The sequence below is a fragment of the Corapipo altera genome, unplaced genomic scaffold (genome assembly GCF_003945725.1).
Source record: "Corapipo altera isolate COAL_440 unplaced genomic scaffold, ASM394572v1 0, whole genome shotgun sequence".
Classification (NCBI taxonomy): Eukaryota; Metazoa; Chordata; class Aves; order Passeriformes; family Pipridae; genus Corapipo; species Corapipo altera.
Window position 1 is genome coordinate 89511890 of NW_020884872.1, and position 23248 is coordinate 89535137.

Genomic DNA, 23248 nt, shown 5'->3' on the forward strand with positions numbered 1-23248 from the left:
TCAGACACGATGCCCTAAGAACTATTTTGCAGTTGGGATGGTACAGTGATGAGAACTATGTTGAAGTTTTTTCTCTTCCTGGAGGGACTACTCAGAAAACCTGATCCCAGAAGCAGGTACTTTTCAAAACATACTTTAGGCTAAGTGAAATCTTTGAATCGAATGTGAACTAATTCTGTCTCCCTATCACCACCTTCTCTAAGTTGAAGTCAGATAGTCTGAGATGACAAGATGGGGAAGATCTCAGATCGTCCATTTGGACTGGTCGCCACCTTAAGATCTTGCTGTCGATGAGCGTTCCTGTGCCCTTCCAAACTCTCCTGCCCTGTGCAGTTTAGGTTACCCACACCCTTACTCTGGAGAACCGTCGTGCATCTAGTCCTGACTGCAAGAGGGACCAGGGAAGACCGAGATTCCTCAAGTTCCCTTGGCTCTCTGGTCTCGCCGAGGGCGAGTCTCTCTCGCCCAAGGTGAGGTGAGGCCGGGCGGGGCAACCGCGCTCTGGCTGCAGGTAGGGAGGAGGGAGGGAAAGGCCGGGACGGCCGGCCCGCCCCCGGGGCGCAGCCCGCCTCGCCCAATTATGTCACCCGTGCTCAAAACAAAGTTAGAGAAGTGGTTTCAGCTTTTCCGCGGTCTCACTTCCAGCCCGGGGAGAGCCGGCCCGTCGAGCGCACCGGGCGGGCGCCTGCGGGAGGCGGCGGCAGGTGAGTCTGGGGGCGGCACCGCGGGCCAGAGGAGTCGGGGCAGGAAGACAGGGAGGTCCATGCACAGCCGGACCGTTCTCCCGGCGCAGCTGCCGCCGGGAAGGCACTCGCGGGTGCTGTTTCACCCTGCTCTGCAGAGCCCCGGTGTCCCAAAAGTGCCGAGCTCTGTCGCAAGCTGCTCTTGGAGCGCGGGGTGTCCGCAAGGGCACATCGCCCCGGAGGGGCTGGGCAGGCTCAGAGCAGCCGGCACGGGACACATCCTGTCCCAGTGCCACCCCCGGGAGCGCAGCACAGCTGGGGCTGCTCGGGAGGGTGGCAGGAACGGAGGGGCGGGCATGGAGAGCCTAGGGGGCACTGGTCGCTGCCCAGGCCCTGCCCTTAACTCTCCCTCAGCTCGCTCTCAGGCTGGAAGGCAGCAGGGAAGGTATCTGGATGAACTGGGGTGGCTGCCGAACAGGCTGGTGCTGCCCCCGCATCGCCTGCTGCCAGCGCGAACGCCCGCACGGCGCCGCATCCAACTCTGCCGTGCTCCCTCCTCGGAGCAGCGCCGGCACCGACGGGGGGCGAGGGCTGGCGTGGGGAGCGACAGCTGAGTGCGGAGGGTGCGAGCTGTCGTGACTCCTCCCACACAGGGAATGTTTCGTAAAGGTGGTGCCTAAAAGTGCTGTTGACTGATGGTGGCTGTGTTTGCAGTTCTGCGTGCCTTATGTAACTTCGTGCTGAGGCTGACAGTCGCTGTCACAGAGAAATCTCCTTATGGTCTGGTTACCTCAGGAGCTGCCCCGCTGGTTTTCACTTCGCAGCAGATACGGGGAAGATACTTGAGTTTGTGGCTGGTGGCTGCCTTCAGGCCCACCAAATACCTGGTGAAGATGAAGGCACTACTGCTCCTGATGGTTGTAAAAATGATTCCTGTGTCCCCCTGCAATAGTTCAGTGTCACTCTTACACCGCTGTAGTACTTGTGTGGTACCTGATTTAGTTTTCTGTCTTTCTTGATCGTAAAGGCCTATGATGACTCTAAATGGCAGTCATAAAAGAAACTTGCTGCTATCAGGATAATAGATTTCTTAATATACACCAGTAGAACAGATTATGACTGCATGTAGTGAAAATTGGGTAGTGTCACAAGTGGGAGAATGGTGAAATCCCTCTGGAAACTTTGGCTAATTTAACATGCTCTTCTATTTTCTTAGTTGCAATTTACTTAGTTGCAAGGAAAATATGACTTTTCTAGTTTCATATTGGTTTTCAACAATAGTTTTCAAGCTAGTTTCACTTTTCTTTTTAGAATATGTGAATTATTCTGATGCATGAGTAAAAGTTTATTGGCCAATTGTGGGATGTTCCAAGGACTCAGGTATCTGGTCCCCAAGTTTATCACTATGGACTTGAGTACTGTTCAACTCAAAAGGGAATTGTTACATCCAAAAGACTGAAAATTAGATTTCAGTCTTCTTTATACTAAATTGTCATCTTTTATGACATCAAGAAAAGAAATTTAGAAGTCAGTGTCTCAAGTACAAAGAGTAGATGTGTTTCTGTGAATGGATTAAATAGCAAATGAGATTTAGGGCAATAATAGTTTGTAGAATCCTGGTTTGCCAGCTCTTGGAAACTTAAGTTCACTGCTGCTGAAATGGAGGAGGAGTATTTGGTTCCCTGTGAGACACCTCTACCCGCCCTTTTTCTCTTATCTTGTGGTGGACTAGAACTGTAAAGAAAGTAGCAGAAATGAATGCACTAAAGAGCATTACCCTGCAAGCTTTTCTTATGGTTTCTTTATACCACAGGATATATGTGCTGCTTCAAACAGATCTCTCATTTCCTCCTGTTTCTGTTCATTGAGAAATGATATGCTGTCATGCAATATAAGTATATATGTACGTATAGTTCTAAATGTAAGGAGGGAGTAATATATCTTTAGGGTTTTATTTCTCATGTTAAAAAAAGAAGATTTAATCAGTTTAAATTTAACCTGATGCAAAACTATAATTAATTCTGCCGTCCATGACTTACCCTGCAGAATTGCCAGGATGTCTGTGTCAAAAAACTGACTGAAACTAAGTCTGAAGACTTTGGAGCTCTTGCCAGACAAAGATCTAACCAGGTCAGGCCAAGAGTTTTCAGTCTGAATTGATTTATTGTTTCTAAGAGAAAACAAAAACCAAAAAATTGGTGATACATAATTGCCTGCATTTCTTATGTAATTGCCACTGCCCTTTCCTATTCTTCCCCACAATCAGTAAGTTGAATCACCACAGGGGCAGATTAGCAAGGTATAGGATAGCTTACTGGAAATCTTGTCCAATTTGTCTCATTAGTCACTATCAGATTTATTGTGTATCATGTCTCAGTCTAATTTGACTTCCTTCTCATGCTCTCCTTCTGCTGTGCCTCTGTATTGTGGGTTTATTCTGTTGTGTCCCAGACTACGCCTTGCTTTAATGCTTTATTTTGCCAGACAGAAACGATGACGTAGCCATACCTGTTGCACTGGGGGAAGTCACGACACTGCTGAGCCATGGCCTGGATATGTGCCCCTTGGAAGAGCCTGTGACCTCCAGAGGGCCCTGCCAGACCTGCACTACCATTGCAATAGCCTGTTTTTCCTCACTACTCATCCTATTCCTCAGTCTCACAGAGGGGGTGTCAAGAAAACTTCCATTCATTAAAGCTCAGTATTAAATGAAGGCAAGGATCGCACAAAATTGCCAGAATAACTTTTTGACTAGTTGACTCACAGAGAATGAGGAAGCTGTATTTCTCCTTGGAAGCAGTGGTGAATTAAAATCCAATTAAGAATCTGTAACAATGCATTTTTAGTTGTTTGCGTTGTGAGGCTTTTTTGTAAAACTGAACAGGATGAGGTACACCAAGCCTACTAATCAAATATAGATAAGTGGATTTGTTTATATATGTTTCCAAGGCCTTGGAAGCGAGCCACACTGAACAGATAGCATGAAGGTTATCTTGTTCTGCATATAGGAAAATATGACTCTTCTAGTTTCATATTGTACCCTTACTTCTTGCAATAGAAAAACAGTGGACTACCAAATTAAATATTCCTGTGCCTCTCTAGCATGCTCTTGTCCTATATAAACTGTGCCACTTACTCAGGTAAAGGTGGTTCCCAAGAGCAAGTCTGTAGTTTTAAAAATTCTGAAAATTTTGAAAACAATAACTCTTGCAAACCAAGTGCCAAATAACTAAGAAAACACTTGGAATATGTCTCTTGGTCCTCTAGTACAATCTGTATTAGCTTGGATCCACTAATGTCAGCGGCAGAGTAGACTGAAATTTTCCACTGACATTTTTTCCATTAAAAAGCAATTCTTATTGGAAGAGAATATTTAATTTGCATCTCAGAATCCTTTATATTTGGTTAAAGGTGGAACATTCCTTGAAAATTAGAAATAGAGAGTGAATTTTAGACTCCAAGACAAAATTTCGCTGGTTTTCAGGCAGATAAAAGGTTTTGATTTTTTTTCAGAAGTTACATTTTTAGCAAAGAGTTTTGGAGGAGGCAGAATATTTCAAGATTTTTTTTGTGAAAATGGTGTACTTTAAAGATGTTCTTGTCAACCACATTTCACCAGCTGAAAGTATCTCCGTTTAGCAGTGAGTCATTAGGAAAACCTGAAAGATAAGACAATTAAAAGGGATATATACTGCTTTACTTAAACTTTTTCCATGCGTTTACTTTAGAGGGAGGGGGTCTGTTTCCAATGCAAATAATTTGTCAACAAATGGAACAGCTCATATGAATTGGGAATATATCCTACCAGAACTTCATGTTACACCATTTAATAGTATAATGCTGTTATCAATATAGTTAATTGCATTTAATTTCAGTACTTGGAACAATGCAACACAATAAATCATTTAGGTCTTTTCCAACCTAAATGATTCTATGATTCTCTGCAGTCAGATAGTCAGCTCACTTTTGACTTAACCATACTTTGAATGTGTTGATGTATTGCATATATTATAAGGTGCTCCTCCTTAAGAAAAGGTTTTACATCTCTGAACTAAAATTTTATGTTTTAGGAAGAAATCGAAATAATGGTAAGATAGTTCTACATAACTCTCTAATAGTTCTGATACAAGTTCTGTAACTGTCTGTCCTGTTTACATGCGAATGTTTATCAAAACTAATGCTGCAGTCACTGATGTTAGCTAGAGTTTTAGCCCATAATACATAACTGGCCAAACTGTATTTGTATGCAGTAACGATTTATTTGTACATTAGAGAGATAGAGACAGAATTTGTGAAGAAAACACACACTCAGATACACATACACACTTACACCACCATCCTGCTCAGGTATTAGGTAGGTCAACGGTTTCTTGCAGACTCAAGGTTCTTGCAGCCAGCAGACAGGCGAGGAGCAAGAGGGAGAGAGAAGAGTTCCTCTTGGAGTTAATGTCCTTGAATAAGGCAGAAAGAGCCAATGGAGGGAGGGAAGGAGACCATGGGTCCTTGAAGCACGCAGAGTGCTCTCACAGCTCTGATGATTTTGTGACTATTCTTGCAACAGTGATTTCCATGATGACTGTTGTCCCCAGATTCAGTGTCCTTTAATAAGTAGTTTGCATTTCCAGACAGTTCTTAGCTTTTAATTTCTTAAATACATTAAAGGGAAGTGTCTAAGCAGTGAAGCAAGTGGAAAAGATGCATTTCTGCTAAAATCATAACTACTTAAAGTAGCCTTACTTCTGAAGGAGCCTAGCAGCACTAAGCAGGTCCATTTAGCTTCACCCTACCTTTTCAATATGGTTACCTAAGAACTGCTAAAATTTAGGCAATAAAAATCCTGTTAGTTATTTTTCATTACTGTTTTCATATTGAAGAGCAGGATGGGGAATAAATGAATCTGCCTGCTTCCTTTTTTTACCTCTGTTACTTTTGGACATCTGAATTTTAATATGTGAATAGTTTTGCTTACTACTTCCATACAGGCCAGCAGGCAGGCAGGCAGGGAACTTTCTTCTTCATCTGTGGGGGAAACTGGCCTTTGGAAGAAGAAAATTTTCTTGCCAGCCCAGTGAAAACTAGTTCCTTGGATGGAGATGTGAAAAAAAAAGGTTCATGAGCACATGTTCACCATTCAGAGAGTTGGGATTCTGCATCATTGTGCACAGGAGTGACATCGTTTGGGTTTTTTCCAACATTTGGATTTGTGGATTCATCCAGGGACAAATGCCAAGTGGGCATTAAGTGGTCTCTGTTCAAAGTCTTTGATAGCCTGTTTTGGAATCATTAATGCTTTTACTTGAATAATATTTTCTGGTTTTCTCCTGTTTCACAGTTAATATTGTGGAGACTCTGCTTCAGATATATGACCTGGATTTTTTTTCCTTCTTCTTTAGTTTTAGTTTGTTTTGTTTTTAATAAATGAGTAATCTTCTGAAAAGAAGAAATCTCATTTATATAATTGCGATGTATGTATAACAAACAATATCTTCTCCCAGATCTCTTCCCTCTTTGATTTCTACTAACCTCCCTTACTTTGAAATAAATTGAATTATATTGGAAAATATAAAAATAAGTGGAAATAAATTGGAAGTAATCTTAAAGAAACCTAAAACCTTATTGTAGTATAAGCTTGCAGATGTCAAAGTAGGTGATGCTAATGGGTCCCCTAATCTTTAAAAGCTAGTCAGATCTGGTTGGAGAGTTTCTATTAAGCCTGATTGTAAACAGAATTTGGTTCTCCCACAGAAATTTACTCACAGGAAAGGAATTTCAACATAACTAAAAAGTTTTTCCTTTTGTAGGCCAGTGAATGTAGGATTCCTCTGTTGTCTGCCTTTTGCTACTCCCCTGAAATTATTTTCATGACACATTTCTTTTAGACTATCTTCTTGTGGTCCCTCATAGGAACTGCAGCCAACCTCAGATCTCTTCCTCCACAGTTAAACTCCCCATACCCACTCCAAGGTGCACTATGTCCTGAGATGGAGAACCATGAGAGGTGGTGTACATCATGACAGAAGTGAATTTAGACTGTGTGGAAGAGGTTTTGATGATACACTTCAGTGCCTTTCTGACTTGTATGTTTTTACTTGAAAAGTCAAAATTGGAGGAATGAACGTCCCATTTTTTTCATCTAGTTCTGTCTAGGTGTTCATATGGTTAAGTCAAGCTTTATAATGCTTCCGTGAGACTTAAAGGGTAATTTTCTTAGTCAAAGTTAAGAAAAAACAGATATTCTCTTAAGCACACAACTTAAGAATCTCTGCTGGTTGTTTTAAATGTGGGGCCTGAATTTTTACTTTGAATGGTTTTTTAAGATCTTTAAAAATGGCTGAAAGAGTAACATTGAGGTCCAGTGCTATCTTCATCTTTCTCAAAGATTTTCCACCTCTGCCATTATTTGCAGAGTTGTGTTTGGTTCTGTTCTTCCATGATGGCAGTTACGCTGCCTTTGCAGCCTTTTGCAGTTCAGTGCTTTATTTTCTTTATCCTTGGATGGGTTTTCATGTCCAGCTTGTCTGCCAGGTTACAGCAAAAGAGTTTTACTTCTTGTGTATTGTGTTATGTGCATAGGGAGCATTTTTCTCTGATCCTCTATCTAACAAATTTCTGTGTACTTAAGTATGGTTATATATGGTGCTCTCTTTGGTCTCTGCAGTCTCATTCCTCTGTCACTCTCTGTAGGTCCTGCTTTTTTTAAAAATTTTTATTGCATTGATGGACCACTTGCCCTTAATTGAACTAAATAAATTAAAACTTTCCTAATTAAATTGAAAGAATTCAACAGGGTTCACTGTCTAACTGGATGAACACTTGTTTAAACACAAGGCAAAATACAATGACTTATTTCAGCAGGCTTGTGCTAACATAAAATACTTGTGGTGATACATTTTAGCTTTAGGAGCTTTTCAGCATAATGCTGAAAGATAACTGACTCTGACACTAAGTTAGTTTTGAAGAGGTCCCTGTTGATGTGTAAGCATACTACACAGCAACTACAGGTTATTTTAGCAATGATAATTTGATTGTAGGAAAATATATTTCTTGTAGAAAAAGTATGCAATCTAATTTTTATTTTCCAGTGTTCATAAAACATAAATGTTACCTCTTTTGTATAAATCCAAGGTGACTTCAGTATTAAGTAAGCTTGCTGCATTTTTCTGTGGATGATATGTTTGGAAGTGTGCTGCAGAAAGTTTTTACCTGTAGACAGTTGCTAAGAAAAATATTTTACTGATGCCTAAAATCTCAGAGACGTGAATGCAGGTAAAACAGCTCTACGTTTTTAACTATCACAGTTAAGGAGACTGGGGCTGTCACGAGTCATGACTTAGGAAATCTGTGGCTTAGCATTGTTCTGTACCTCTAGAGTTTGGTGATTTACAGTACACCTGACTGGAAATGATGAAAATGTCATTTAAAATATTAACAGTGACTTGCCTTTTACAGACCTGTCCAAAATTACCTCATGATTAATCTACAAAAACCTCATAAAGCCCACATCCTTGTTTACTATTTGGAGCAATGTTTGTTTGCATCAGGTCATGGTATGATCTATTTTGCATAGTGAAGTGTGTAGCAAAAAAAATGGAAATCAAAGGCCTTAATAGGATTGATTTTGTAAGCCATTTGTTTTTTAAAGGAGATGGATGAGTGAATGGAACTACCTATGTTATTTAAAACTGGCCTTGAAATAATTACATTGCTGATTCAGTCATGTGGGACAAATTGCAGTTTTAATCTTTCATGTTGTTACCAGCATTTGCAAAGTATCAGGCCACTGTAGGAATTACGATGAACTCTGCCAGCTTTAGAAGCTACCGTAAGGATATAAGGATTTTTGCGTATGCTCTAATTTAATTTTCTGCTGTATTGAAGACGCTCTCTGTGTAGCAAGTTTTTATGGTGTGTTTAAAAGGTGGGGCAACTTGTAAGAAGGCAAGGCTCTCATGATGCACGTAATTTCATTTTGTGGTATGAAAGTATTAAGCATGGTGATGTTTGCTGAACTGTACTGTTTGTTAAATGCAAATAACTCTATCAAACTATATAGACTGCCTTTTTGTTCCACTGTTTTTAATCTGCTTTTGTATTTCTGTTTTTTCACATGCAGTTGGCTATCTATTCCTTGCACAGTTTTTCCTTTTTCTTTTTCTTATGGAAGTCTAATGGACTGTGCAGAGACCACAGGCACTAGCAAACTTACTATAATGATTCATTGGGCCTGTTCCTGCAGCTGTGGCCTTTTGAGAAATTGTTGAGATGTGAAAAAGAAAATCTCCTATACATTTGGAGTCTGTGCCAGATCTTGTCAAGACTATTATTAGGCTACACTTGTCCTGTTGATTTATTGTATATTTAAACCTGTCTTTAAGTTAGTGTCACTGCAAAGCTGAAACCAATGGCCTGGTTTTGGTTACCTCATACACTGGTGTCAGCCAGGAGTGAGCTGTATTGATGTCAGTGAAGTTCAGGTGTGTAAAATCAGTGTGAAAGGAGAATCTCATCCAGACTATTATACCACTGTAGTCTGAATGTGGTTTTCTGTGGCATTTCCATCTGATCCACTTTGCTATACAGAGTGAGAGCAAAGATTCATCTAGCTCTTCTACTGTTTTTAAGACTGTCTATTATTGGAAACGTCGTGAAGTCATTAAGAAACTGGGCAGTTATGGAGTGATCTTTTCCTTTGTGTATCTTCCCAGCTGCTGAAGGCTTGTTCAGACTTTCTGAGCTAGAAATTTTTCTCGTAAGAGAAAGAATACAGCTGTTCAGGCAGCTGTAATAGCCAAAAGCCCTCTCTTATGTGTGACCAGTATTTCCTGTGACAGCATTTTCTAGCCCTGTTCATTATCCAGGGTCTCCTTGGTTGCTGGCATGGGTGCTCTGATAGGCTCTGGTGCCTTTTCCGGGTCACCCTGTGCAGTGTGTTGGGTGCAGGTAGGGGCAGGGGCTTGGTTTAAATAGCTGGTCTTGGGGTTTACAGAACATCCCTGACTGCTGTACATTATAATTGAAGCATTCTCAGGAGGAGTTTCCTAAGGCAGAATGGCATTGGATGTAGCCATTCCTTGGCTTCTTTCAGGGTTTTTTCTTCTCTTGCTTGTAACTCTGCTTTAGGAAGGATTTTGACATCTGAGTTCTTTGGCTATTAAGCCACAATTCTTTCAGCTTCAGAGAGTATTTGAAGAACAGTCCTGGGATGATGATTGTAAAAGAGAGGAGGGAGAGAGAGGAAAATTACCTGTCTTTGCGGATTTTTGTCACATGGTTTCAGAGGGGGTGAGTGATTTGCTTGTCAAAGTCCTAGTTTGATTTGAAGTCAATGTCCTGTTTACAGTGCATTTATACTTACATGCAATATGGGAAATCCAGCTGCCTGACCCTTAGCTATCAGAGAAATTGCTTTGTCATGGGAAGTCACTGCAAGCTCTAAGTGTGACATCTGTGAAATTCTTGGAAGATGCTGTGTTTTAAACACTACCAGGTTTGAACTTAAGCATAAAATAAAACAGGCTCTGGCTGAATTGCTCTATCTATGGGAGCCTTTTCTCCTTAAGAAACTGCATAGACAAGCCTAAGGTCTTGTTTTCTCAGATTCTGCCTTTGCATCCGTGCAATGCCAAGGCCTGTACTCTGAAGACAGTGTACATTTCAGATTTAAACAATTCTCAGTGGCCTCTGTTGGAGCTGTTCCAAGTTGTGCATGGATCAGAATCAGGCTGTATTCCTTTATAATAGTTAAATGCCTTACAAAATACTTGAATCTGTTAAAAATTATCAGACAAATTTGTGGTTACTTTAGGTAGACCTACTTAGAAAAGCAGAAACACAAATTCAAGATGCAGATAATGAGTCAAGTTTTTGCATGTTATCTGAGAGCTGCTAACTGTACACATGTTCTCATCCTGTCACAAATACACAGTACTACAGTGAAACGGTCTGTCTCCTACTTGGTTTACCCACATGATAATAAGTTAAAATCATACAGGGAAATCTTTGCACCAAGTTCACTAGCAATTATTTCTCCTTCGCAGCTGAAAGTCAAGGTCCTAAGTAATAAGGATGAATCTAAGAAAATATTTCAGAATTCCATAATACATTATCTTTCTCTTAATTTTACTTAGTTGATTTAAACACCACGATCCGTCATTTTCCTTCAGACATCAGTTACCTTCCATTTTACAGCTGTCATATGACTGTGTTCCAAAACACTAGATGCAAATTGTGATACATGATGTTAAGATGATGAGAGTCAAAAGGATACCAGTTTAATACTTGTAGTGGCTTTAAATTATTTTTACATTTACCCATATTTCTTGTGTATTCTTGTTCATATTGATTGATTGTCCATATTTCTTGCCAAACTGGCTGATTTTGCTTTGAGATTCCATTTTGGAGCTAGTTTTGTCTTCCCTCAGACTGCCCCCTCCTCATTCATCATCCCATTTGCAGTGTCTTTAGTGCAGCCCATCAAGGGTAGACATTTTCAAAAAGCTTTTTTTCTTTTTAAGCTTTAGTGCCTAATTAAATAGATGGTTGCTAAGAGATTGTGGAAAACATCATTAAGAGGGTCTGATTTGCTTTTTTCCTTACCTTCCACGCACAGGTTTCAGATCAGAATTTACGAGTAAATGGGATAGCAGCATCCCAAAATATTCCTGAGCTGAGATTGTGACAATGGACAGAATAAAACAAGACTGTGCCAGTCCTGTGCCACCAGGAGATGCAGAGAGGGGCAGGACTGGAGAACAAGACCCAGAACTAACTGTGTTGGGAAAAGCACAAGAGTTCTTTCAGATTTGTGATCTGGAAGGCAAAGGCTTCGTCACTCGTCAAGACATGCAGGTAAAACAAAATTGGTTATGTGAAATGCAGAATGAGAGAAGCTCTTAATGCCCCTAACGAGTTGAGAGGGATTAATTTAGAGTTAAAAGTGTTAACACCCCCCTCATAACTTTAAACAGATACATGGAATTTAAAATAATATATTTGAAGTCTTACATAATGCCTGAATTTTTTTCCAGACAAAGCAACAAAAAAGTGGAAAATCAAAGTAAATGAAGTTTAAAAAAATTTCCCAGGAATTTAATTCCATTCTTATTGAAAAAATTGAAACACCAGTAAATTCATTACTTTGCAATTTGCCACAATGTCATGAATGTATTCAGTCCATCAATTTTATTCTTCTGTTTTTTCAGTAAAATTCTGTAAATAAAGTCTTTCACTTTGGTTTCATTGCCCAACAATGCTGAACTCTCAGCTGGATCACATATAAATGTAGGAAGTATAGAGGAACAGTATTTTTAGCATTATTCAGTATTTACAGTAACCTTACCTATTTGTGTTTAATTTGTTTGATGGCCCAAAATCAGATTTGCTGAAAATGTTGACAAAAAAAGCAACTATATATAACAAAATCTTTTGAAAATGTGATTGAGGGTATATTGCAGAGCTGATAAGATGATTTGAACCAGTATGTGGTAGAAACCAAGTATAAACTCACGCATGACATGCAAATCATAATTTAATTGTGTTAATCCATTTCTACTTCACTACCTACGGATGAAATAGAGTTGGGGAGTGGGAGCAAAATTAATTAATTGCAAACAACTATCAAAGAAAGCACGTAATGTAAAATTTACAAACCTTCCATGTCCTCAGAAACAAAGATGTGTCTGTATATAGGAAACAATTTTAACTACCTAGAAAGAGTAAAAACCTAAGTAAAAAAAACAAACAAAAAAAACCCCAACAAAACCCCCACCAAAAATCTAAGTAAACTGCTCAGTTTACTAGCTCTCAAGAGGTTTCTGTGGTTTCTGTGCAGTTTTGTGTTACTGAGTTTCCGGATGACCTTTATTAATTATCCAAAGTCGAAAAAAGAGGGGGGTGCAGATTCTTGCTGTACTGTAGGCTTTACAAATCTGTGTTATCTCATTGAAGTAACTGAACACAAACAAATATATTGCCAGTGGTAATTTTTGGTAAAACTAGACCTACAGAGAATTTAATAGATTATAATTTTATTGTTTTTCCAAAAACTGAATGGCATATATTTTTACCTAATGGAAAACCCATATCTGTGTATAAAAAGTTTTAATGCCTGTTTTCTCACGGAACGTAAAATTGTTTATTTCTGTTTGATTCTGGATTTTATGCTTAGAGTGCTGATAAATTTATATTTCAGGTTCTAAACTGTAGTAGAAAAAGGATTGCAAAGAACAGATAAAGTACATTTCTTCTGTTTCATCATGAGTACTTGTTTACTGTATCTGACAACTTCAGTATATATGTAAGTGTATGTAAGTTCATTTAAATGCAAAAATAAAGGTACTCAGGACACTTGAGATGGTGTTTCGTTATACTTGCTTTTATTTCCTGTACTTTTCATAATGTTTACTCCCTATAGCAAAGACATAAATCAATAAAGTAAATCTTTAAAAGGTACTAATTGTTGATCATATTTACATTGTGCTGTTAGGTAGTTCTGTGCTGCTTACCATTAATGAAGCTTTGCTTCAAATATAGGATGGTAACATTAGGTGTTTCAGTCTTTAGTCATGTGATACAAGCATGATTTTCAACAGAGAGTGCTGAGTATCTGATATCCAAATAATTTCAATGGAACAAATTTTGCAAAGTTTTCTAATGTGCCTGTAATATGGTAATTATACTAAAGATTTAATTCTCCCTGATTATATCATGCTGTTTATTGTGAGACTATGTTAATACTGATTTTTTTTTAATTTTTTCATTCCATTTCAAAACAGCAAATGTACTCAACTTTCAAACAAACGAGGTTTTCTGAAATTGCAAGAAAGCATATTCTACCTGAGACTTGAAACCACAGCTTCGTTCTTTGGGTCTTGAGGTTGTAATGAATAAAGAGAATTAATGTTGTAAAGTGTGTATAGCAGAACTGAGTTCAGATCTTGCTCTTACCTATTTGACCTCTGTCTTTTTATTTAGCATAGTAAAAGCTTGGTATTTTCAGAGAACTAAGCATAGATGTCATGAAAGCACAGAGCACATTTGGTGACAACGCAGATAGTTTCTTTTGAAGCGCTAATGGTATCTCTGAATGTTTTATTTCTTTTTCTTTTAAAATTTTCAAGAGCCTCATATTTAAAGGATTTTACAGTAAACCTGAAATGAGCAGATAAACAAAACCACAATTATGAGACCAATAACATTTTCTTTTCCTAACAACAAAAAAAATTAATTATTTTATTAAGAATAAAAACAAGAGGTTGGGAAAACATTGACTTAATCTTAGTAATGATGGTAAGTGTGGCCTAATTCATCAAAGTCTGTAAATTATCCACAGGAAATTTAATGGAGCATTCCTCAAAATCTCCTACTTTCATATACTTTCCCAAGAAAATAGAAGTAATTGTGGTGTTTTCTATTGTAAAATTAGTGTAATTCACATCAGAGTTTGAATACTGCATTAGGACACTCCAGCTATATTTGGAGAGGCATGTATTTGTCAGTCAGGTTTGCAGCAAGACCCACAAGCCATTGTACTGGAATAGCAAGTGGGTCTGTGTTGATGGCATGGTCAGACAAGGACAACCAGCTTTCGAGAAGTGCTTCTTCAGCAGGTCTCAAAGACCTGGCAGTAGGGGTACAGTTTCTGGGTTTTTTAAGTGTAAAAAGAATAATTTGTCTGAAGCACCTCCTCCCTCATCAGTGCAGTGTAGGCTGTAAGACTTGTACAACAGAAACTCATTTTTAAAAGTTTCCCTTTAGATCTAAGAGATCAAAATCCAAAGCTTTGGGAAGACGGCCGTGTTTAAGTAAGAAACTGGTATATTGCTGATGAAGTAAATTTTCTTTGTTTTTTTGGAAGCAGGCAGCAATCCACAATTAATCCTGCTCAGAAATCCCTTTGTGGCTGTTCTAGATAGTTCTTTGCTTTAGAAACTGTTGATTTCATTTCTCAAGACCACCTTGAAATTCCTTTTACTGCTCTTCCTTCAGCTCATATAGTCCATTGCAGCCTTCATTGCAGCCAGGGAGGTCCTGGTTAATGCACTCAGCCAATTCTTACCTTACCTATATGGCTTAGTATATTGAATAGTCATTTCTATTATACCTGGATTGAAGGAGAAACTTTCTTTGGCCCTAACTCCCTTCCCCACAGTGGAACAGTTTTAACAGTTTTAATCTGATGAACTTTATCAGCCAACTAGCTTGCAATTTTAGTATGTTTTATATACAACAGCAGTTCGAGGGGGGATTAAAAGCTTAACTAATAAAGTAGAGGACTTCACTGGCATGTATTTATACTGCTTTTCAAGCTGGTGTTTTAATCTTCCTATTGCTGTCTCCCACTGGAAATTCCTGCTGTTGTAGTTGTTTGCCATTCCAGTTCCTCCTGTTTCTGGGAATCTGTCTACACTGTCAAAAGAATTGCAGTAAACCCATTAAGATCAGTTTTACAAATTTTTTCTTTTATGCCTGTCTTGAGATTATCAAGGAAAAAAAATGTAATTTTGTGGAGATGGTTTCATAAAGTTATGTCTTCTTTTGTGTAAGCATGCTACATTTCAGAAGTAGACAGTCATAAACTACATTTAACTTGTTACAGGATAAGAAGGTCCTTGGTCTTTGGACCATGCAGCTTTCTTAGCTTTGTTTTATTTAGTTGTTTGTTTATGCAATTATTTTCAAAATTACATATTTTTAAGCAGCTTTAGTTAGAACAGTATATCCTCTATAATGTAGTCATCTGGTGAGTCTCTTACTTGACCTCATGATGTGGAAGGAACTAGGCATACATTTCTGCTGCCAAGATTGTCCAGTAGCCACCTGGATGCTGAGTCTCTACATTAAGTTCTTCCTCTTCCCTGTGTGATTGGAATTTGTGTCACAGGGAGCGTGTTCTCACTTCTTTGTCATAATGGGCTCATAAAGGTAAATAAAGAAGTTATTAAAGCAAATGTCCCTCAGTTGATCTTGTTTAACTCTGTAATGTGTTTGGATTTTCACTCTGGGAAACAAAGGTTCTATCCTGTATTATGGGTGTTCTGTAGAATCTAGTCTTCCTCTTATTCTGGAGTAATGGATGAAGCTACTGTATGTTTTATCATTTCAGAGACTGCATCCTGAGTTACCTCTTAGCCTGGAAGAGCTCGAAAAAGTTTTTGTTACATTGGATGCTGATGGCAATGGCTCACTTACTCCAAAGGAGTTCATCACAGGACTCAGTGAGTTTTGGAAAGTGTGTCTCCTGTATTGAGCTTCATTCGTGTTCTGTACTCTTCACATCAGTAAAGAAGCATTTTGTCTTAACAGTACACTTAATAATGCACACAGGGAGCCAGACTATTCCCTAGATACAGCAGATATATGTAGTAGATGAAGAAGTGGTCAGATAGTGTGAATAAATAAAGGGCTCCAGGGTCATGTGTAAAATGGCATGCCATGACATAATATGAGACAAATGATGTAATCATCTGAATTGTACCTGTTTTAAGCTGTGGAGTAGATATATGTACAATTTTTTTGAAGGTTTACCTTGGTGGGGGGGTGAGGAGGGGGGAAATCTTGTGTTTTATTTCAATGAGGTCGTAAGATTATCTCTAAGATTAATGTAAAACAATGTTAAAAATGTATGAATACCACTGTCCTTAGAGCTATGGAAATGCTTTCTACAACAAATTAATTCAAGTAATGTTAATTTATTTCAAAACAAAATAGGATGAGGCACTTATTACTGCATAATAGGAGCTAATAAGTTCTTTGTAATTGCCTGTTTTACAACAGCACTCTTACTGTCATGTTGTCTGTGTTTGTTTTCTCCCCAGCTGTGACATTCCAGATAAGATGACAATGTTAGGGAGACTGGTTTCGATTGTTTATGCAAAGTCAATATTGTGCTTAAATTTTAACCTTTTCTCTAGAAAATGGAATGTCTTCTATGTGTGAATTTAAACATTAAATCTCAATTTAAATACTATGTATTTATACTATTTATTTATAGTATTTATATAATACCTTAATTTTTGCTTTCAGATCACCAGTGGTTTGACATCTTAATTCTCTCATGTCCTACCTCTTCCATTGCAGAACTAGATCAAGTATCTTAGTAGAGTGTGGTTTAATCTGAAAATTGCCATTATTTAAAAATGAAATAATGTATTACTGCTTTACTTTTCACAAGTAAATGACATATTTCTTCAGTTAAATGAAGATTATTTTCGTAAGTATTCCCTGCAAAACCAAAACTGTTTATTAAGTGAGGTCATAAGTGGCTCCCATCTCCAGCAGCTCCAGATCCTGGAGATTGCTGCTGCTCAACTGCTGGAGCCCAGTCCAGGGAACAAGGGGGATGTGGCCACTGCTCTCCTGTTTGCAGATTCAACTGGCAGTGAAGTTAAATGTGTATCCCAGAGGCACCCACACTTGCACACACACAAGCACACAAAGGACATGGACACAGCACCTGTGTATAGGATTCACAAAAGACAGATAGACAGTGTAAAGTGTGGTACATTTTAACCTTCTACACAGCATTCACAGGTATTTTCCAGGCTAGGTAGTCATACATTTGGCTAGGTGATGATGTTGGTATTCCTAGTAGAAGCAGTAGCTGTACTAGATGTTGGCTGCTATAGAAAGCTAGAGCATGGAGAAAGCAGAGTAGTGCCTGGATAAAACTTGTACTGCGCCAATTATTATGGGAGAATCCTGTTCATATTTGTAAATGGTGATAAATCTGAAATTTACTGTAGCCTTTCTTTGCAACATATTCTGTTCTGTTGTCAACATTCTCTACTGGGTGCTGGAGAAAAAATGGAAGATGGAGTTAATAAGACCATAAAACCACACCAGTATTTCTGTTTCCTTGTGTCTATGGTAACTTCTGTACTGGTGTTTAGAATATAACAAAAAATCCTCTGCATACCCGCTTTGCCTAGATACCTTAAAAATTTTGACTTGCAAATATTCAAATAAAATAGCTGTCACATTTAGAACTTGATGGAATGTATCTGGTCTGCCTCAGCCAAGCACAAGTGCATTGATTATTCATGTGGCCATTTCACTTCTGCATCCTCACTGTACAACTACTGTTAATAAAATGTAGCCTTCTGTATGAAATTTATATAGGAATTTGAAGTGTGCCTTTGGTCATGCATTAAAAAGAATGTTATATTTTATTTGATGTATGTTTTATCAATTTTATCAATTTTATAACCGATGCTATGGTTATTTTAGATTCCAAACATCTATTTAAACATATAAAAAAATGTGGCCACAAATTTATGAAGTACTTTTTACTACAATTTATGTCTTTTTTTTTTGTATGGAGATATGAATTTTTTCATTAGGTTTGTGAATTTTGAATTGAGTTATTTACTGAAGGTTAGACATTAAAGTGGGCACAAAGTCAGCCACAGAACTCGAGATCCTCTTGCCATGCCTCATCCTCATTATACTCAGCCTGTAAACAAGTGTAGGTGTTTCCCTCACAAATTACACTTACTGTAAAATTTGATCTTTAGTATATTTAGTATTACATTGCTTCTTATAGTTGAGTTCTGAAAATGTTTATATGTGTAATTTCTAATTCTTAGGCCAGTTTCTTTTGGAGCAGATTGCTTTGAAAAATGACATGATGGAGCAATCAGAAGGTGAAACAGCCTGCCCAATTATATGCAAAGAGACCACGGGTGATGATGAGGATGAAGAATTCCAGTTCTCCAATCTGATGGACCGGCTTGGAGCTAAAAAGGTTTTGAATGAGTGAGTCTTTGCAGCAATAGTATCAATTGTATGATTTTTTATAATTAATCTCTGGGTTTGACTTTAATTGCATCCAAGGTAAATAACAAGAACCAAGGCTGCTCAGTAACACAGTGATTCTTAAAAATATTAATTTTCTTGGTTGTCAGATAAAGTACCAAAATTTCCAAGAGCAAAACTATTGTACTACAAGCATATGAAACTTGTTTTTCTGCCATGTGAAAGCTAAACTACTTTATGTGTCGTGGGTTTTGAACATAATTAGCATATAATCCACAGATGCCACTGATTTTCAATCAAACAGTGCATGATGACTGCTTTTTTTTGGCAAGGCCTGTGTTTAAAATGCACCAGTTAACCATAGGAAAGGAAGTTTTCTCCTGTTTTTCCGCCTTTTCTCCCCTTCATGCATGATTGCATGTTGTGATTATTCTGATAACAATATCTCCTCCAGGGCCAGGATGGCTCACTCTGAAACATGGAACATGAAACCTGCGCTAGGGTCTTTTTGTGTGTAGGCCTGACATTCTTTGTTCAACCACAAGGAATGTTCTAGAACAAAAAAAAGCATGGAGCAAAAATGGGTGAATCTGCACAGATGGTAGGAATATTTAAGAAATACATCAGTGATTCTTACCATGAAATTATAGTGCTCCTCAGTCCTTCTCTTCACCTGATTGCCTGTTATGGGTAACAGTTGGTTGTCAGTCATCCTGAAAGGCTTTCATTTTGAAGAGATTTTCATCACCCACTTTTTCTATCCTTATCCTCGATTTGTCCTTTAAATATAGCACTCTTTGCTGGCTGGGTTCAGGCTTACAATGCACATGAAAGAGAGTGAGTCAAGAATAAACAAACAAAAAAGTTGTTCAGGAGAATATAGGCAAAGTCTTAGGAAACCCATCGTCATTCACGGTGGAGCATCTTTTTTCCAGTATCTGCTGAACATATTTGGAAACAAACCATTATCTTGGTAAGTCTTTAAATTGAAATTTCAAGATGTTTTATTCTGATTTTTGTAGCAGACTCACAGTAGAATCAAAATGTGTTGAAAATGGAAAAAGTCAGTACAAACACAATTTCTTAACATGTCTAACGAGGAAGGGGTTTTGATTAGCTTTTACACTGCTCCCTTCGCCATAGATTCATGAAAACCTCTTTACTTCTAATGGAAGTAATGGGATGGCACGTTGTATCTCATTGTATCTCTCCTTTCTTATCCATTCCTGTTCAGATGAAGTGTCTGGCAAGGCACCCACTAAACAAGCAGATCCTGTGATAATCTGCAGCCATGAATGACCACACATTATGATGCATTTTTCTGAATACATGCAATTTCCATCTTTTCCCATCCACTTTATCCTTGTCAAATCTGACACAGTTTAAGTAGCCCTTGTTTTTAATAAGTGGTGTATTCTGACTAGTGATGCCCTTAAGCCTTCATCTACTATGATGCTGTGAACATTTATTGCAGCCAGAGAAATATTCTCTCTTAATGAATCCTTTATGATCTCTACTTTCAGTGAGAGTGATGTGAAGCAACTTTGGTTGCAGCTAAGAAAAGATGAACCTCATTTACTTTCCAGTTTTGAAGAGCTCTTGGTCAGAATTTTCTCCCTGCTCCAAGAAGCAGATAATGAGAAGAATGAGTTGGAATGCGCTCTAAAAAAGTTAGTACTTCTCTTTGTTAGACCATTTGTGTAGTTTTACAACTATCTTACCTACTGTTTGAACTTCTGAAATAAACAAGGTATTTCAGTGGAGAATGGAGGACAAGAGTTCCCATTATGTAATATTTTATTAGTCATGAGGAGTACTGGTAAAATTATTCGTAATGCAGAACTGGATGAAATTAGCTTTTCTCTTCCAGTTAACAGATTTTGTTGACTGAAATTCTTTTGCAGATGTCTATTATTGCATTGAAGTTTTAAGACAATATTAAGCAATTCCAATCTAATTAATCAGTTTGATTCCACGGGATGGTCAGATTTACCAGTAAATCTGATAAATTGTCCGTGTGCTTTGAAAACCCTGCATGCAGAAAAGCTATAAATCTGGATTAACTGATCAGAGACATAAGAGGTTTAAGGTGTTAAAGCAACATGAAGTACTGATATTAGTGAAAATGTAAGTTAACAAATATATATCTATAAAGCAAGCCTATGAAATGTAGTAATAATATGTATTTGTTTTATATGTAAACCTATATGTATATAAACAAATACATAAAATACATATATATATAAATATATAAGAACTAAAAATTAATAGATCTCCCTGTAATGTATAGCTACTCGGGGAAAAAAAGTTGTTATGTGAAATTGAAACAGAATGCAAAATTATGGTTGTAGTTGAAGTTCCAGTGTATTTTTGTTGTGAAGTGTTGCTTCTGAATTTCAGAATCTTACAGATTGAGTAATGAAAGTAAATATATTGTTGAACATTTACTTTATTTTTTCAGTACTCTCCTGGCTATTCTGAGAATGTGACAAGGCTTATGAAGAAGAAAAAGACCTAAAACTGTATGGTCATTAGAGACAATTGGTTTATATTGGTAGTAGCATTTTCGTCTAAGTCTACAAGTGTGGTTTTAGCCTTCAGACAACTAGTCAGTTGGAAACACCGTACAGAGACTTTTGCTGTCTCTTTTACACTAGAGATTATTAACTACCATGTGTGGTTAGGTGTTTGTTTTTGTGGTTTTGTTTGGGATTTTCGTGTGTGGATTTTTGGGAACTGAATGAATAAATTTGTTCCGTTTAATAGCTGTGCTCAGCACAGAGGTGCACAGAGAATGCATTAGCATTATCTTTTCTGGCTGATATGAAATCTCTACCTTAAAAATGCATTGGATTTTTATACTTTTGTAGTAAAAACAGGTTTTAACTAATTTCTTCTTTTTGTTGATCCCAATAACGCCTCTAATTTCAGCAAATAGGTTGTTGTTTTGTTTGTAGTCAATAGCCGGAAGGAGTTGGAGTAGTAATGTTGTCTTTAGTAACAGTGGGGATGAATAACTTATTTTCTTTTAAACCATGTACAAATAACAACAAAGCTTGAGACAAGACCACATAAAGGAGGAAAATTATTTTTTTAAAACCCACATACTTACTAGCACTAACATGCATATATCTGGATAGACTGGCAAGCATACTGTGGGGTCACAGAAGATAAGGGATGCTGGTTATTGAGGTCTTATAATGTCTCCTGGGTTGTTCCTGATTGTTAACAATAATAGCCTTTGGAAAGTGAATATGAATAATGTGATCTTTCATCTTTCCTTTCTGCCTCACCTCTGTGAGTCATTAGGCAATAAGGCAGTCTACTCTCAGCCTTTTGTCTCCTTTCCTGGATGTAGGCTGTGCTTTTGTCTTAAGTTGGTCCTTTTTTTCCTATCCTGGATGCCCTGAAAAGCTTCATGTGCTTATGCTGGGATCTTTGTGCTGTGAGAATCTATGCTGTCAATCCATGATGTTCTTCTCTATCTGTTTTTTGTCTTTTCTTCTGGAGCTTTCCCACATGCATATTTTCATTCCTGAACCTGAGGTCTGTGACCTAAGAGACAGGGATTTCCTCCTGTTCTGGTTCAATACATACAGTACGCTGATGCTGTCCTGTTTGTAGGTCTGGGCAGTAGTGAGGCTGTACATATATTCTCAATACACAAACATGCAAATACGCCACACATGGGAGAATGTGCAGGCTAATCTAGAAAGAAAAAAAAATTGTGATTTTTAAATCTAAGCAGAATGTGATTCTGTGGATACAATTTTTCTTTGCTAGGATAAGTTAGTTCTGCTTGATTTTCTGGTATTCATATTTATTTTAAAGTGCTAATTTAAAATTAGTTGGCTTCTTAAATTTAGCAGTAGTGATTTTTAAATAATATGGTGATGTATTAAATGAGCAAAAAAGCAGTAGATGACTGTAAGGAAGATAAAAGTCATGCTTACATGATGGGCAGTTATAATTCCAGAGAAAGCACTTGGGATTATTGCAGAAAGCTTCCTGGAATCATGAGTTCATGGTGCAGTGGCAGCCCAAAGACCCCAGTAAACTGTTGTGCATTAAAAGGGAAGGTACTGAGCACATGACAAAGCATGTTTTTGCCACTACATGGGATCTTAGTACTGTGTGAAGTTCTGTGCAATGCTAGAAGAATATAGTGGGATAAAGAAAAGTACAGAGAATGGCAACTCAGTGGTTAAAGGAACAGAACAGCTATTCTGAGAGAGCTATTTTTAGAAGGTCAGATCTCTTGAATAAGGAGGCTAAGGCTGGAGTGGGATATGACAGACCTTGTTATTCTTCAAATCCCTGGCAGTAGAACCAAGGGGCATTTAGTAAGACTGACAGGAAGTAAGCTTAAAAGAGATGAGAAAGAGCTTTTTCTTATAACAGATAAAATCTTCAACTGCCACTAGCTCTGTCTGCTGCTGTGCTTTGCATTTGAAAGAAAAACCTAGTAAAAACATGAGCTGTGTTTCAAACCAGTTCTCAGCTGAGAAGATAAACAAAAGTATAAAGGGGAAGTGGAAGGATAACTGTCTTCTCATGGGCTTAGCATGGGACAGTGTCAGAGTCGATCTTTGTGGAAGAGGAGAATCAGCATCTCAGAACATTAGTGCACAGTGTGTACAAATCACTGTTTTTCTTTAAGGAGAAAGAACAATTCACATTTCAGCTACATGAATGAGCAGAAATTAAACCCTTGTGAGTCTGTTGATCCTGAACTCTCATCTGAACTTAGTGAACTCATTGCATTCCATCTCCTTTTGTCTCCATCTGTTTGTTTCACAGCATTACTGGAA

At 38.0% G+C, this 23248-nt stretch overlaps 1 protein-coding gene across 3 annotated transcripts in view; it reads left to right on the forward strand.

Annotated features, from left to right (window-relative positions):
• The first annotated feature begins 529 nt into the window (after positions 1–529).
• Positions 530–23248, forward strand: part of CRACR2A (calcium release activated channel regulator 2A) — a 54596-nt gene continuing 31877 nt past the window's right edge. For 2 of the 3 annotated variants that reach the window (XR_003526107.1, XM_027634078.1), the window contains exons 1-5: positions 530–704; positions 11293–11531; positions 15787–15898; positions 18269–18437; positions 19961–20107. Coding sequence is in view for 2 of the 3 variants with exons in the window: in XM_027634078.1 (XP_027489879.1) it covers positions 11364–11531; positions 15787–15898; positions 18269–18437; positions 19961–20107 (596 nt within the window). In the remaining variant the exon portion in view is untranslated. Of the gene's footprint in view, positions 705–11292; positions 11532–15786; positions 15899–18268; positions 18438–19960; positions 20108–23248 lie in introns of those variants that run through there. The other variant, XM_027634086.1, reaches the window with a different exon arrangement.